The 16733-nt window shown below is 37.6% G+C and overlaps 1 protein-coding gene and 2 long non-coding RNA genes across 3 annotated transcripts in view; 1 reads left to right on the top strand and 2 right to left on the bottom strand.

Moving 5' to 3' along the window:
* LOC107834659 (uncharacterized) overlaps positions 1-9043 on the bottom strand; it is a 15337-nt gene extending 6294 nt beyond the window's left edge. Inside the window, exons 1-2 of the long non-coding RNA XR_001660467.1 lie at positions 9034-9043; positions 8255-8258 (exon numbers count right to left, since the gene is read on the bottom strand). This is a non-coding gene — a long non-coding RNA (uncharacterized LOC107834659). The remainder of the gene's footprint in view (positions 1-8254; positions 8259-9033) is intronic.
* LOC103131004 (heat shock 70 kDa protein 12A-like) overlaps positions 1-16733 on the top strand; it is a 44421-nt gene that overhangs the window by 19714 nt on the left and 7974 nt on the right. Inside the window, exons 5-6 of the mRNA XM_007542541.2 lie at positions 11341-11664; positions 14126-14409. Coding sequence (XP_007542603.1) covers positions 11341-11664; positions 14126-14409 — 608 coding nt within the window. The remainder of the gene's footprint in view (positions 1-11340; positions 11665-14125; positions 14410-16733) is intronic.
* Positions 4626-5977, bottom strand: LOC107834658 (uncharacterized). Its single transcript, XR_001660466.1, has 4 exons — positions 5774-5977; positions 5617-5669; positions 5006-5143; positions 4626-4773 (listed from the first exon to the last, which is right to left on the bottom strand). It is a non-coding gene; the product is annotated as an uncharacterized LOC107834658 (long non-coding RNA).

Here is a 16733-nt window from a genome sequence, read left to right as displayed (position 1 = left end):
TTTTAGATATGCCACAGGTACAAAATACCGGAGTCAAATGGCTTAATTACCTCCTCATTGTGTACAGTCCTGCTCGCCATTATTGGCACCCCTTCATGATTTGCATAGCTGAGCGAATATCTTCACAAATAAATGGAAATGTTCAAAACTTATATCAGCAGGATCTTTCAATTTGAGGTCCAAAGTAATTTAACAAAGACAATTACCATTTCAACATAAATATTTTAATTCCAAAGGACAAAACAGAAAACCAGCATGTGCACTAATATTGACACCCCTCTTTAATATTTGGTTGCGCAGATTTTGGCAGCAATGACAGCCTCCAATTGTTTCTTATGTTCATCTATAAGCTTCTTGCACTTCTTGGGTGGCATTTTCTCCCACACTTCTTTTGCAATATGCAGGGTTCCTTTCTCCAATGGCAGATTTCAGCTCCACCCAAAGAATCAGCAATGAGTCCTGATTGAGATCAGGACTCATTGCTGGCCATTTTAAAACAGTTCATTTTTTCCCTTTCAACCTGTGTGCTTTTGGAGGTGTGCTTTGGGTCGTTGTCTTGCTGGAGGACCCAGGATCTTCGCCGTAAACCAAGTTTCCTTACACTGGGCAAGACATTTCGCTCTAGAATTGCTTGATAATCTTCTGATTTCATGATGCCTGTGATACGGTCAAGGCCTCCAGTACCAGATGTCGCAAAGCAGCCCCACAGCATTATGGATCCTCCACCATGCTTGACTGTTGGTATGGTGTTCTTTTCTTTAAAGGCTTCATTGCGTCGTCTGTAAACATATTGTTTGCGTGATTTACCGAAAAGCTCCACTTTTGTTTCATCCGTACATAAAACGTTGTCCCAGAAGGATTGAGGTTTGTCCAGGTTCTCTTTTGTGAATATCAAACATTCTTTTTTATAGCTTTTCTTCAGCAATGGAATCTTCCTTGGCCTCCTCCCATAAAGCCCCACTTTGTTTAGAGTGCAGAGTATGGTACTTGTTGAAACAATCACACCAGACTGCTCCAGGTTGGTCTTTAGGTCTTTAGATGTTAGACATGGTGTTTTTTCCACCATTCGCACCAACCGTCGAAGACTTCTGTCATCAATTTTTCTCTTTCCCCCACGTCCAGGGAGGTTCTTGACCGTTCCATGCCTGGAAAACTTCTTAATAACATTACACACCGTTGAAACAGGGATACCAAGGTCTTTGGAGATGGCTTTATACCCTTTGGAGGTCTTGTGCTTGCAAATAATAGCATTTCTGATGTCTTCAGACAGCTCCTTTGTCTTTATCATTGTCACATGTGGAGATTAACTAACAGGTGGCTTTTAAAGCAGCAACATGATTATTCATTGGTTAATTTATGCCACGTGTGGAGGCAGTCCATCACAAGTGATCTTTATGTGAGTTTGCAACAGGTGAGCCAAATTGGGTTTTCATATTGATTTGCAGCAAAGGGTGCTAATACCATTGGCATGGTAAAAATTATGTTTTTCTTTGTTTTCCTCATAATGTTTATCTTTTTTACTGTTTTTTATCATTTGCTGTTTTGCATCAAGCACAAGCTATCAGCAGTAAAATGTTGTTTCACTTGATGAATTTCCTTCAGTAAATATTCCATTACGTATACTTAAACTTCATGGGTGCCAATAATGGTGAGCAGGACTGTAGATATGTTCTCCAAATTCCTGCTAATCATCTAATTATTGTATTCAGATGTGGAGCAGCAGCGGCATATCTAAATGTTGCAGGACAGTGGCCACTTGTGGCATAGATCAAACCAATGGTCCAGCACAGCCACTCCCCCGTTTTGCAGTCTACAGCCAAAAACGTAAAGAAAACGACCCCGCAGCTAAATAATGTTAACTCAAATGGCCTCCAGATTTTCCTGACAGTTTTAATGTTTGGTTAAGATAATAAACAGTCGTATATACCGTGATATCCATACAAATAAATGTACGTTAAGCGAACTGTGTATATGAATCGATACTCTCGTGTAAACGGAAAAATAATGCCTCCATAAAAAATAGTCAAAAACATGATCATTTTAACATGGAACTTACCTTATTATAATAAGCTCCAGATAAGACACTGCTGCCTCCGCTCCTCAGGCAAACATGTGCCGCAGAAGCAGAACAAGATGGCATCGGCCGGGGGGGCGGGGCTAATGACCGGGCCCAAATAATAATTTTTTCTCGTCCTCCCTCTGGGATTTAAACTTCTACTCCTCATTGGACACAGGCCTGCAACGTTTTTTTTCCTTCTGTTTTTCCCTTTTCCTCTCTTGTGCGAAATTCTGTTCCCCTGTGAAAATCTGTTCCCCCTGTGTCGGGAGCGCGCATTGCAGCCAGAGAGGCGGATCCGGCCGATCTGACCATTTTCACGGCGCGTCTGATTGATTTCTCGATAAAAACTACTCATATAATCATGTCAGTGTTGTAACTTTCAGTTTAATCAGCAGCTATCAAAATAAAATAAATACATAGACGCAGTCTTGTGTGGAGGTCTTTTTACGCTGTTTTGTGTTATTTTAAATGCGAAGAGAATCTATCTTTTTTCAACTTTTGTCTCTTAAGTCTGACAAATAAGTCAGTCAACAAACAGGTTTCCAACACGTAGTGTGCATTTATAATTTTTCATTTCTGATACAAGAGGATGGAAGTTGGCTGATAGCAGGGCACAAAAATAAAGACTTCCTGAAAAGATCAGTGTGTAGCATTTCTGGTAAATCCTGTTCTAATGTAAAATATGACAGATTACTGGATTAAGGAAATGTCTAGTATGCTATCACACATAATAATTTTTGAGAATTTGGAAACGGTTGCTTTTTATTTCCCAAAATTATGGGAGAGGAGATGAGAGAATGGATATTCCAGCCGCCTGAAATAATCTGTTCCCCCTCTAAAAAATGGAAACAAATTAACTTACCTGCAAGTCTTTAACTGTGTTGATTCTTCTCTTCATCAACAGCAAATCCTGTGATTTTGATAACATTTGGTCTTTATTTGCCAAAGTTATTGTGGGGGAACCAAATATTTTAGCTGTCTGAAATAACCTACTCTTTGTAGGGGGAACAGATTATTTCAGGTGGCTAAAATATTGGTTCCCCCCAAGTAAGTCTGGCAAATTAAGAGTAAATATTACAAAATTTACATGATTTGTTGCTGATGAAGAGAGGACTAAGCACAGTTAATGAAATAGTAAGAAAATAATTAACTCCCATGTTATGTAGGGAGAACAGGTTATTTCAGGCAGCTAAATCAGCTAAAATATATGGTTCGCCCATCATAACTTTGGCAACTAAGAATCAAATGTAACCAAAATCACAGTATTTGTTGTTGATGAAGAGAGGAATAAGCACAGTTAAGTATTTGCCAGTCGTTTAAATTGTTCCTATGAAATGGAAGGGGAACGAATTATTTCAGGTGGCTAAAATATTTTGTTACCCCCTCCTAACTTTGGCAAATAGAGCAAATGTTATCAAAATCACAGGATTTGTTGTTGATGAAGAAAGGAATGAACACAGTTAAAGACTTGCAGGTAAATTAATTTGTTTCCATTGTAGGGGGAACAGATTATTTCAGGCTGCTGAAATATCCATTCTCTCCTCTCCTCCTCTCCCCATAACTTTGGCAAATAAAAAGCTACTGTTTCCAAATTCTCAAAAAATTTATGTGATAGCATACTAGACATTTCCTTAATCGAGTAATCTGTCATATTTTACATTAGAACGGGATTTACCAAAAAGTCTACATTCTGATCTTTTCAGGAAGTCTTTATTTTTGTGCCCTGCTATCAGCCAGCTTCTCTCCTCTTGTATCAGAAATTAAAAAAATTATAAATGCACACTACATGTTGGAAACCTGTTTGTTGACTGACTCAGGCTTGAGACAAAAGTTGAAAAAAGATCTATTCCCTTCACGTTTAAAATAACACAAAACAGTGTAAAAAGACCTCCACACAAGACCCCGTTTATTTATTTTATTTTGATAGCTGCCGATTAAACTGAAAGTTACAACATTGACATGATTATATGAGTAGTTTTTACCGAGAAATCGATCAGAAGCGCCGTGAAAACGGTCAGATCCGCCGGATCCACCTCTCTGGCTGCAAAGCACGCTCCCCACACAGGGTGAACAGATTTTCACAGGGGAACAGAATTTCGCACAAGACCTCCATCATTTGGAGGTCGTGAGTAGAACTGACTTTGTTTGGGATGTTACATTAGCTTGGACACTGCTTGGGGTGTCCCGGTCTTGGGGAATTGTGCACATTAATAGTTTAGTTGGTCTGCCTTATGTGAGAAGTATATGTTTTTTTTTTTTTTTTTTTGTTTTCCCTAAACCTAAAGAGTGTTTACAGCTTACAGTTCAACTGGTAATTAACAGTGAGGGTTCCCCGTCACCGTAGTTAAAGTGAAGCTGAATAATTTTGCCTGAAATTCCGTTTCTCTGGGTTATTTGTTACAAACCAGGTCAGTGGTATTGCCTACATAAGGGTGTACCTCATCGATGCCAAACCCAAGCACCCACCATTTTAGTTTTTTCTCAGAGTGGTTTAAGGTGCTACACTTATATGCAACATGTTCATATATGAGGAACATAAATGAGGCACAGAAATTTTTTTTTCTTTTTCATTTTTTTTTTTTACTGTTTGCACACAAAATAAGACATTAATGCTTGTCCATGTCTGGACCATCTGGCAGTGTTTTTTTGTCCAAACATGATCCAACATTATACTGCATTCAGGACAGGCTCAACGTCTCTCCTGTAGCGTAGACCTGAGGTCTCTCCGGTAGCGTAGGTAGACCTGAGGTCTCTCCGGTAGCGTAGGTAGACCTGAGGTCTCTCCGGTAGCGTAGGTAGACCTGAGGTCTCTCCGGTAGCGTAGGTAGCCCTGAGGTCTCTCCGGTAGCGTAGGTAGACCTGAGGTCTCTCCGGTAGCATAGGTAGACCTGAGGTCTCTCCGGTAGCGTAGGTAGACCTGAGGTCTCTCCGGTAGCGTAGGTAGACCTGAGGTCACTAAGCTCCTGGTTGGGGGAACTTGGGGTCTCAACCTCACCACAGTCCATCCTGACACCCCCTCATAGCTGCCATCCTCCCAGAATGCCACCTCCTCTGCTGCCAGTCCTCTCTGCCTTCCTCCATCAGCTGTTAACACAGAACAGATGATCATGTCTGTTCTGTGTTAACAGCAGAACAGACATGATCGTCTTTTCATGTCACAACTATGCCTTTTAATGAAACTAAAAGGCATAGTTTCATTATGAAACTATGCCTTTTAGTCATAGTTTCATAATGACTAAAAGGCATCTTTTAGTCATTATGAAACTACAGTGAAAATGTTTGGCAACTTCCAGCTTAGTATGCGCACATAAGACATTAAAAGTAAAAACAAAACAAAAAAACATTATATTAATACATTCTTACAAAAAATAAAAACTTTAATAAAAAAGAGAAAACACTTGGAAACAATTGGAAGAAAAAAAGAATTAAAAGCAGTTGGTAGTAAAACATAATTCAACAAACTCTGAGGCAGATGAATTGCCTTGATGGATTTTAATAAATCACAGTACTTTAATCATTCAAGGAATTGACATCTCTATATTAGTAATAAATCTTACCTGCTTCTTTCTTGAGCTACATCTGGATGACTGGCAGTAGGTCCTGGACGCAGCTGGAAAACATTTTGTGCATTGTCAATACATACCATAATTACATTAAGTACATAAACAATATTGAAGCATAAAATATCAACATTCTAAAATAGTAGATACTCACACACAGTTGCATCTCCATCCTCATAATGGACATCAGAACGTTCCTGAAGATTCTGATTAACACAAATGTGACTCCCATTCTGTGGAGGGTCTGTGGAAATAAATGTAAAATAAAAAAATATATTGTAGCAAATATACCGCTTTCTCAAAAATACATAAATAAATAAGTTAAAATTTTTCTCAACCAGCCACTGTACAGTCGGGAATCAACGCAGTGACTGCACTTAATACATGCCGGTCTTGTGCGAAATTCTGTTCCCCTGTGAAAATCTGTTCCCCCTGTGTCGGGAGCGCGCATTGCAGCCAGAGAGGTGGATCAGGCGGATCTGACCATTTTCACGGCGCTTCTGATCGATTTTTTGGTAAAAACTACTCATATAATCATGTCAGTGTTGTAACTTTCAGTTTAATCGGCAGCTATCAAAATAAAAATAAGTACATAAATAAACGAGGTCTTGTGTGGAGGTCTATTTACGCTGTTTTGTGTTATTTTAAACGCGAAGTGAATCGATCTTTTTTTCAGCTTTAGTCTCGTAAACCTGACAAATAAAAGTCAGTCAAAAAACACAGGTTTCCAACACGTAGTGTGTATTTATAATTTTTCATTTCTGATAAAGGAGGAGGGAAGCTGGCCGATAGCAGGGCACAAAAATAAAGACTTCCTGAAAAGATCAGTGATCAGTGATCAGTGAAAGATCACTTTTTGCTAAATCCCGTTCCAATGTAATATATGGCAGATTACTGGATTAAGGAAATGTCTAATATGCTATCATAATAATTTTTGAGAATTTGGAAACAGTTGCTTTTTATTTCCCAAAGTTATGGGGAGAGAAGAGAGAATGGATATTTCAGCTGCCTGATAAAATCTGTTCCCCTACAGAAGATGGAAACAAATTAATTTACCTTTCACACAGGAAATGAAATTATTAAGTTATAAACAAACAATTTTGTTAAGTAACTGTTTTCACATGTTGATGTATTAAGTTTTGGCTAAGTACATTTTTTTTTATCAAAACATACAAATTATAGCCATGATAAAAATTTTCATTAACACTCAAAATTAGAATATTAATGTTATAATCACCACTGTTAAGAATAAGTCTCACAGCAATGTCCAACCTCATGCTGTAGACGCTACAGTGGAAACAGGAAAATCCACAACATCTTTTGCTAGGAGTTTTTTCTGCAAACAGCTTTATTTAATGATTCAAATTTTAGGTAACAAAGAAAATAATTCAATATACATGTCCATTTTATGTAGGGGGAACATATAATTTCAGGTGGCTGAAAGAGCTAAAATATTTTGTTCCCCCATCCTAACTTTGTCAAAAAAAGAGCAAATGTTATAAAAATCACAGGATTTCTTGTTGATAAGGGGAATTAACACATTAAAAGACTTGCAGGTAAATTAATTTGCTTCCATTTTAGAGAGGGGAAACAGATTTTATCAGGTGGTTAAGATATTTTGTTCCCCCATCCTAACTTTGGCAAAAAAAAGAGCAAATGTTTTCAAACTTGCAAGATTTCTTGTTGATAATAAGAGGAATTAACACAGTAAAGGACTTGCAAGTAAATTAATTAGCTTCCATTTTCTGTAGGGGAACAGATTTTATCAGGTGGTTAAGATATTTTGTTCCCCCATCCTAACTTTGGCAAAAAATAGAGCAAATGTTTTCAAACTTGCAAGATTTCTTGTTGATAATAAGAGGAATTAACACAGTAAAGGACTTGCAAGTAAATTAATTAGTTTCCATTTTCTGTAGGGGGAACAGATTTTATCAGGTGGTTAAAATAATTTGTCCCCCCATTCTAACTTTGGCAAAAAAAGAGCAAATGTTTTCAAACTTGCAGGATTTCTTGTTGAAGATAAGGGGAATTAACACAGTAAAAGACTTGCAGGTAAATTAATTTGTTTCCATCTTCTGTAGGGGAACAGATTTTATCAGGCAGCTGAAATATCCATTCTCTCTTCTCCTCTCCCCATAACTTTGGGAAATAAAAAGCAACTGTTTCCAAATTCTAAAAAATTATTATGATAGCATATTAGACATTTCCTTAATCCAGTAATCTGTCATATTTTACATTAGAACGTGATTTAGCAAAAAGTATACTCTCTGATCTTTTCAGGAAGTCTTTATTTTTGTGCCCTGCTATCGGCCAGCTTCCCTCCTCCTTTATCAGAAATGAAAAATTATAAATACACACTACGTGTTGGAAACCTGTGTTTTTTGACTGACTTTTATTTGTCAGGTTTACGAGACTAAAGCTGAAAAAAAGATCGATTCACTTAACATTGCTTAATATCAAAACGATACTGAAAAAGTAATTCCATGAAATTTTTTCTTTTTCCACCATTTCACATAACGCACGGGCATTTTCTTTCATGTTTAGCAGTAGCACTCGTTAGCACCGGTGCAAATCTTCCTCTGGAGTTTAATGGCAGCTGTTTGACCAACTATGAAAGCGCATTACTGCCACCAACTGGACTGGAGTGTTAAATGACAGTTGACAGAAAAAAAAAACATTCTAAAAAGTTATTTTTTTCAAACTTTACGTGACAGTATATTTTATTTTTATTATAATTAATTGCTAAAATTTTTTTAAATGTATAGATGTTTATTTACTCAATTCTACTTTGAGCTGTCTCCTTTTTAGTTATACAGAATATGATTCATAATCCGTGAGTTATATTTAGTGCTTAACTAACAAAACTTTAAAAAAGAATACAAATGTTTATACTCTATCAAAAGATATCACATACTTTCAACCATTTTGTTCTTAAATTTAAACTCGAGAGTTAAGCAACTGAATACTGATAAATCATCTGTAGTTTCTTAAGTCCTGTATTGTGACATGGAATGGTGTCACTACCACTCCAATATAGCATGACTCTGGGTCTTTAAAGCAATCAGTGAACATTAACATTAGTTTGAATATTATTCACAAAAATATTTTGTGTACAATGAATCACTCTGGAACATGTTTTCTTATTATTTTTGATTAAGTTGTGCAATTCCTCCCATCACAAAATAAATCTTCAGATGGGAGGAATGTCAAAGTAAGATCACGTTTAACAAAAGTCTATTGTATGTATTCATGCATATTCTTCTTTTATATCATCAATTCAACCAAACTAAGTTTTTCGGTGCTCCTAACACACATGTAAAATATATTTTAATGGATAAGATAGATTATTGTTTTAATATTCTTTCTCCATACTTCTTCATGGCATTCTTCTATAACTGAACAATACCTACAGACATCTCAAAATGTGTTAAACTGTTTGGCCCATTGCACTGCAACACCAACATGTATTTGCATCCCCATTTGAAGGAGTACATGTTGGAATACAGGCTTTTTTCACACAGTATTTCAGTATTTGTGATTAAATACTGAGAATGTTTAATCACAAAGTCCAGATTAGGAGGCAATTTTATAAGAGTCAACATCAACTTAGTATGCCATGAATACCAAGCCTGTGATACTATAATGACCAAAATTTTACATGTGCAAATGATTGGAACTTTGTCATGATGACACAACTGATGCTTTATGTAAAGCTCAGTGTTTTCACGTTGGTAGAAACACTTCTCTTGGAAATGTGTACAGCGGTCAGCATTCCACCACACAATCTTGGATGAGCTTGACAGACATGCAATGTTGAGAAAATATCATCAGATTTACCCTGAAAATTGTACTTTGATATGCTCACTTAAGTGTTAAGGTTACATCCCTAAGTTGAGCTAAATGTGTTCAGTGCTGGATGGTGAATGTCACACTAAATTTGTTCCATTTGTGTGCCTTTGTAACATTAGAACATTTTCAGCATTAATGCCTATTTTATACTTAAATCTAATTATTTCTCAATTAATAATACTGAGGGGTTTTGGCCAAGTTCTGGGTCTAGTAAACAGGTGAACAGAAGGTAAAATGGTTTAGCTACAACAGGCCAATGAGAGTCAAAAGGCCAGTGCTCAACAGTTGATTTGCATTTGCATGGCTTCCAGCAACTTCATTTAAATACGAAAACCTCTCCTAAGCCCAAGGGGAGGGGAGTGATAGGGGAACACGGACACACATCGTTTTTGACCATTTTTGGCAGTGCTCTACAATTATCCACTCTGATAAAAACCTCCTGCCGATGGCCCTCAATCTCCATGCGCATGGCAGAACTAGGTCTCAATAGCTGTTGAAAATCCCACTTTGCATGCAGTGCTACTATATAATCTACTGGGGTATCGTACATAGTTTTCAACAGAAGAGGGTTCTCCTTTTACAGTTCTTGTCAGATATGATAAAACAAAAAATTGGATCCCTGAAGTCATGTTCTGCCTCCCATGTGGGCCCCTGTAGGTCCAGGCCAGGGTCCTGCTGCAACCCCTACCCTACCTGTAGCCCCTTCTCTGAAATGATGTCACATGTTACACTTGTGGGAGGAACTGTCTCATGTTGATTTCTAAATCAACACCAAACTGAGATACTGTTGGTTGTTAATCTTTCCTGATGAACCTCCAAGCTTCATGGGAGAAACACAGGGGAGCTCCTTCTCGCTCCTAGGCTGAAGTGGTTGGGGACTTCAGGGTTAACGTCGTTCGTGGTCCACAGCGGTGTGGTGTGGCAAGCAAGAGACAGTCAAAGGTTCCTTCGAAAGCTGAACGTTTATTTATAGTGCGGTAACAAAACATACGACCACTAACTGAACGATCGCTCTCCTACACATGGAACTCTACTTTCTCTAATAAAGCTCTCTATCCCGAACACGTGTGCCTCCTGCTGGTGTGGGGGTGCTAGTGCAACATGGTGTTAATTTAGTAATCAACACTGGACTGGATTGCTTTTTGTTTAACTCTTTGGAGCTCTTTAGTGAGTGTTAGGAAAACTAAGGGTGCGTTCACACTGCAGCCTGAAGTGACCCAATTCCGATTTTTTGGCAATTCTGATTTTTTTGCCGTGGCCGTTCACACTGCCAGTAAATGTGACCTGTATGCGTTCTGCAGTGTGAACGGGCAAACAACCTGAAAGTGTCCCGCATGCGCACTAGAGGGCGCAATAGCGTCAGCGTTCTCAGTGTTCTGCCAACCGCCATAAAAAGAAGAAGTGCTCATTGTTTGCGGAAGTAAACATGAAGGCTAACGGTGGAGCTTAGCTTACATATTTGAAGTTGTTGTCCGGCCGGAGCAACATATTAACAACTTATTGTCTGTCATGGTTGTTGTTTTTCTTCCCTCTTGCGGTATCAGGACACAGAATAGTGAGATTTGTTCAGTTCGGATGAACGTTAGGTTGCATTTGAATCGGATACGTATCGGATATGGGTCACATTCGTAAAAGAATCCGACCTGTGCTGTTCACACTGCCATGAAAAGATCGGACACAGGTCGCATTATGTCAAAAAAATCTGAATTACTTCAGGTTGCAGTGTGAACGCACCCTAACACTTACTAACACTCATGTTGTTGAATTAACACTGTATTTTTAACATACAACATTTATACTAGAAATCTAACACTTTTGAATTTGCTGTGTATGCTGTCAAAACAGCTGATTCTTTGGTTTGTGTTTTTTCAGTCTACAAAGTGGAGGTGGATTCAGGAATGGAGTTTGTTACGCTGCCCTGTAAAACCATCGTTCGTCTGCCTGGAGACATAATAGTAACATGGAGAAATAACACCAGCCGATTAGTCCACATGTATGAGTCCAGTTCCAAAAAGCTTGAAGAGCAGCACAAGCAGTACAAGAAACGAACTGAGATGAAGGGAAATGTAAAATATGGAGACTTCAGTTTGATCCTGAAGAACCCGACAGACAGAGATACAGACACCTACACCTGCACCATCTCCAACAAATGGGGGAAGGTCTTGATCAAGAAACAAGTGCTGCTTGATGTCAAAGGTAAGAGATGTACATGTAGGTTTCACAATTTACTTATTACTGTGGGTTGAATTCCAGCTTTCACTTACTAAGTGATAATGTGTCTGTGGCCAAGGCACTTCCAAGTGTCTGTGTATCATATTTAAATGTCAGTGAGAATGGGTGAATGCATTGTTACGCCACTTTGAGTGGTCAATATAACTAGAAATGTCATGGTGTGCGGTGGTTGGAGGTCAGAAAGACGCCAGTGAACCCAGGTAGTCATGATGAAAATGATGTTTAATAAAGAACCAGGAAAACAAACTCAAAATCACAGGAAGCACTGGACGCAAACAGATAACGAATGAATGACATTAGACAAGAACCCGACAACAGACAAAGACAACAGGTGGACTTAAATACACGAGGAGGGAAATCAGGAAACTAGACACAGCTGGGATCAAACAGGGAGGACAAGACAGAAACTCAGGGAAACACAGAAAATCTCAAAATAACTACACAGAAAAACAGATCACAAGAAAAACACTTTGTAATTTTAGTCCACCTTCTGTTTAGGCTTTTTTGTCACACTTCATTCATTTAAAAAAAGCTATTCTGAAAAATAAATAAAAAATGCCCAAACAGAACTTAGGATAAGAGACTTTAAAAATCAATGGATTATGTACCAATCAAAAAATAAAATTAAGAACAAAAACAGAAACAATGTAATTAGCATCTATAGTTCATCCCAGAATATTTACTACTCCTAGAAGATATGGATTCAAATTATCTTCATTTAATCAGTTTTTTCCTGATAGGAAAGGCAGAAACATTCTATGCAATGTATTATTATACCCATTTTTATTATTTATTTTTTTGCATATTTTCACTTATCTTTTGACTACCTTTGGTGATGAGAGAAATCTTTAAAGCTGCAGCCCGGTCCCACTCAGCTTGATGTGGTTCCAATTGGGCCGGCCAGACAGGGCTGGTTTGGCCATTGATTGGTGTGTTGGCTCTGAGGGCGAGACAGAGAAGCGTCGTCTTCCTGATTTCTGTCAGAGGAGTGCTAGACATTCTCATGCCTGTCATAACATGCAGTGTCAAAAATTTTCTGTCATAATCTATTCTAACCCGTAAATTGCTAAATGATAATAGTTACATATTCATTTGCATTTTATTTTCTTTTGGTTTAAATAATATTCAACAAGCCAAATGAAGGATAATTGCTTATAATCAATAACATTAATGATAGCACCTAAATTATGAGCTATTTGTCTACTAATCTAAACTGAATGTATACAATCTCACAACTTCCTGGTCTGCATCAGTTGTTCAAATGTCTCAGGGTGTTGAAGCTGATCTGGTGGATGAATCTGCGCTCTGTGTTATGCTGGGATTACAGGCACCACTTCAGTGAAAGATTTTAATAGTAAAGGTAAATAGCATTTCTCCAGCTGAAGGAATCAGAGGTTACTGGGAACGAAGGAGTTTCTGCATCTCGCTTTGCTCAGCGAGGGAAATCCCACAAGCCACAGTAGCAGTTCAGCAGACTAGAGTCAAGTTGGCTCCACACCTCCTTCAAATCAGACAAAATTGGTGTCAAATGTTTGTGCTACATTTGTGCTGGTTTGTGGAGTAAAACATTTTGTTTGTGCTTCTATCATTTTAAAGATATTAAGAAATGTTTCTAGAGGTCATGGAAGGTCAACCAGTTCCCCCATTCATTCATGTGTTGTATCTTAGCTGAAACATTGGGTTTTACTAGAATAAAATTGATACGGTAAGTGTTTACAGGGATGTACTCAGGAAGGTGGATTATTGCTTTGAGACAGACATTTTTCCTCCAAGTAGGTCTATTCATAATAGTTATTCCTCTCTTCCATCATCGCTGTGCTTACTGTTGTAAACTACACATATGACGAAACACCATGATCCTGCAGTGGGAGGGATTTCACAGGAGCTCAGCTCAGTGTGTATTATGGACCTTGAAAGGTTGTTTGTGAAACCGAACTGGTTTCAGGTTAAATATGTTTCACATTGGATCTGGTTGATTTGAATAGTTTTGCCTACAAAAGTAAAATTATTGTTTGAAAATACAATATTTCATTTGGATTATGAGGTTAATATTTTGAAATTAGTTTGATCATTTGAAACATTTAACTGTGACAACAAAGAAAAAACTGTATATGTAATTCATTCCCAGTTCAGCTTGTGTAATTTGTTCACATTTCAATGTGTGATTTTTATTGTCTGGTTTTAAACAAGCACCTTATATGCACTGCCATGGATTGTCTTAACCCTTGTGTCCAGAAATGGGGTCCAACCGACCCCACACACGTAAAACTTGTATAATTTTCCACAGTCCTCTGCGTTTGCTTAGTTCTCGCACACACAAGGGTTAAGTTTGATAAAGTCATAATTAATTGTGATTGAAACAGTTCAGTCAGATCAACACTTTTTGTTTTTTTCATATTCTAACTTTCTCCTCTCCTCCATCCAGCTGGTCCTGACTCTCTCATCATATCCATAGACTTTGGTTCAGGATTCAGTGGCTATGCCTTCAATGTTAAACCCAGAGAGGAAGGAGGTGAGACCCAGATAAAGAGATGGGGTTATGGACTTGGACTAGACACCCCAAAGACTCCAACCTGCATCCTGTTTGATGAACATGAAGAATTTCTGAAGTTTGGTTATGAAGCTAAAACAGCATTCACCAATATGAGAGAAGAAGAAGCTGGGAAACATTATTTCTTTGAAAATTTTAAGACGGCTCTTGATTGCAGCGTAAGTTGAAAAAAGATCAGGGACCTCATGTATAAAGTGTGCGTATGCACAAAAAATGTGCAGCCCATTTTATATGCACAAGACGGCAGGTATAAAAATGAATGTCATGTGAAAGTTTGTGTAAATATATGCAAACATTTTACCTAACGTGAAAATGTGCAGCAGCCATGCAAACTTTTTTTGCAGATGATAAACTACAAAAAGCCAAAACTCACCTAAACAAACTGAAACCTGACCAGGGGCGCGGTAAAGGGATGAAAAGTGATGATGATACTTAGGGCCCTGACCAGCAGGGGGCCCTCCACAATTTATTTATATTTTATTCATAGACATATAATAAAAAAATCAGGGTCCTGTCAAATACAAAATTAATCATATTGTATTTTCAAAGATTGTTTTTAGCAGTAAAAAGTTAATGTTCTCATCCCAGATCAAAAAATACACATCCATATTTGCCCTGAACCCCCATCTGCATTAAATGGCTCTTTCCTGCTCGGAGTGACGCTGTTGGCAGCAGACAGTGGAAGACACAAACGATTGTGGCTGTTACTATGCTGCTAAGAAAAGTTATAAAATAAGGTTTTCAAAAAAAGAGAGAGGGAGAGAGAAAAAGACAAGAGTGTTAATTTATAACCCAGTTTTTCTCCAAGAGAGGTGGGTAGACTGTGTGAGATTATCAACCATTTAGCATAATTAGCTTAGCTACAGACTACTGTACTGTTTGCCTCCTTTTCACTAACATTTGATGAATTAAGGAAAAAAATGACCAACATACTGTATTCATATATTTAATTTGTACCTTTTACCACTTAACAGATGAGTCAGTCAGCAACAGTTATAACCCACGTCCCTCCTGACCCGTCATCTCCTGAGTGAAATTATAGCTGCAGTATGCAGGGCCGTGCAGAGAAAGGGGCAGGTGCTCAAAAATAAAAAAGGGCCCATCTAACCACATTCTAGGACAGAATATTAACAAAGCCACAGCTTTCAGAGTTTAACAATGATAAATTACAAAATTGTGAGATATACAATCAAAGTTAAGGAAAATCTCTATATAGAGCATACAACTATGCATATGTAAGATATTTAATTAGTAATTTCTTTCTGCAGGTCTGTTTCGTTAGTATTGCAATATTCAAACCCGCATTTTAGCAGGACATGTAAATCAGAGCTGGACCACCAGACATATTTTGTCTTTACAGAATTACACTATTAAAAGTATAAACAAGGGCCCAATGCAACCTTTTAGTGGACTGTAATCTATAAAAAAAGAGCTGCCTGTTTGCTACAGTGGAGATGAAGATGGTCCATTCAGGAAAGCAGAGCTGCATCAAACTTTAATGTGGAACTGCAGAAAAAAGAAAAGAAAAAAAAGCAAATATTGAATTGATAATGCATGTCACCATGAGAAAAGCTACTGAGTTCTGCTTAAAAAACTTTTTAAAATTAAAATCACACATTTTTGTCTCATGAAGTGAAATTTTTGCAAAACAAACTTATTTGTGCATGTCATAAATCTTTTCTAGCTATTCTAAGTTTTTGTTTGTGACTCAAAGTTTTGCTTCTGATTCTCACATGATGTGGGGGCAGGGCCTAAAATCACAACAAAAGATTTCTGATGTGTGCAAATAAAAGTTTGTTTGGCAAATAACTTTTTTAAGTTCACGAGACAAAAATGAGTTATTTAATTTTAAAAAAAGCTTTTTAAACAAAATGTTTTGTTTTTAAAAAAGAAATCATTACAATTCCAAATGTTTGGAATTGTAATGTTTTACTTAACTGAGGTTAATTTTCTTGTTTTCTCATTGAAAAATTGGGAAAAAAATAACTTCATACTCCAGACCCTAAACTTAAAGTCTGGATTTAGTTTTTTCCCCTTCATTAATGACACACTTTTATTACATACATATGTCCATTATGGAGATGATCGGTTTTAGACGGGCGATGTGCCCCTATTGCATAAGCGATACTGAAGAATGACTGATATCATTAACGATACAGGGAAGAAGCTTTTCAGTTATCTTGCTTTGCTAGTAAAGTCGTTAGCTAGCAGCTAGCTAATAGCACATCAACAGCAGCCTAATATCTACATGATAAAAATACTGAATCGATAGATAAGAACAGTTTTTCCTCACCTGGCTGTTTCCTCCCCTCAGTAGTTCTTCAGAGAAAGGCAGACGCAGAGGCCCGTCAGTGTCTGTTGTATTTCATTACCTCTCTGCTTAAACCGCTGAAGCAGAAACGAGACTTCAACGTTTTCCGTCATCTGACAAGTAGCAAGTCTACTCCACTTTATTCACCAAAAACTGCTCTGTAATCTGGAA

The sequence above is a fragment of the Poecilia formosa genome, unplaced genomic scaffold (assembly GCF_000485575.1).
Source record: "Poecilia formosa unplaced genomic scaffold, Poecilia_formosa-5.1.2 Scaffold707, whole genome shotgun sequence".
NCBI lineage: Eukaryota > Metazoa > Chordata > Actinopteri > Cyprinodontiformes > Poeciliidae > Poecilia > Poecilia formosa.
The sequence above is the reverse complement of the archived record's forward strand: the minus strand, read 5'-3'. Positions and strand labels throughout refer to the sequence as shown.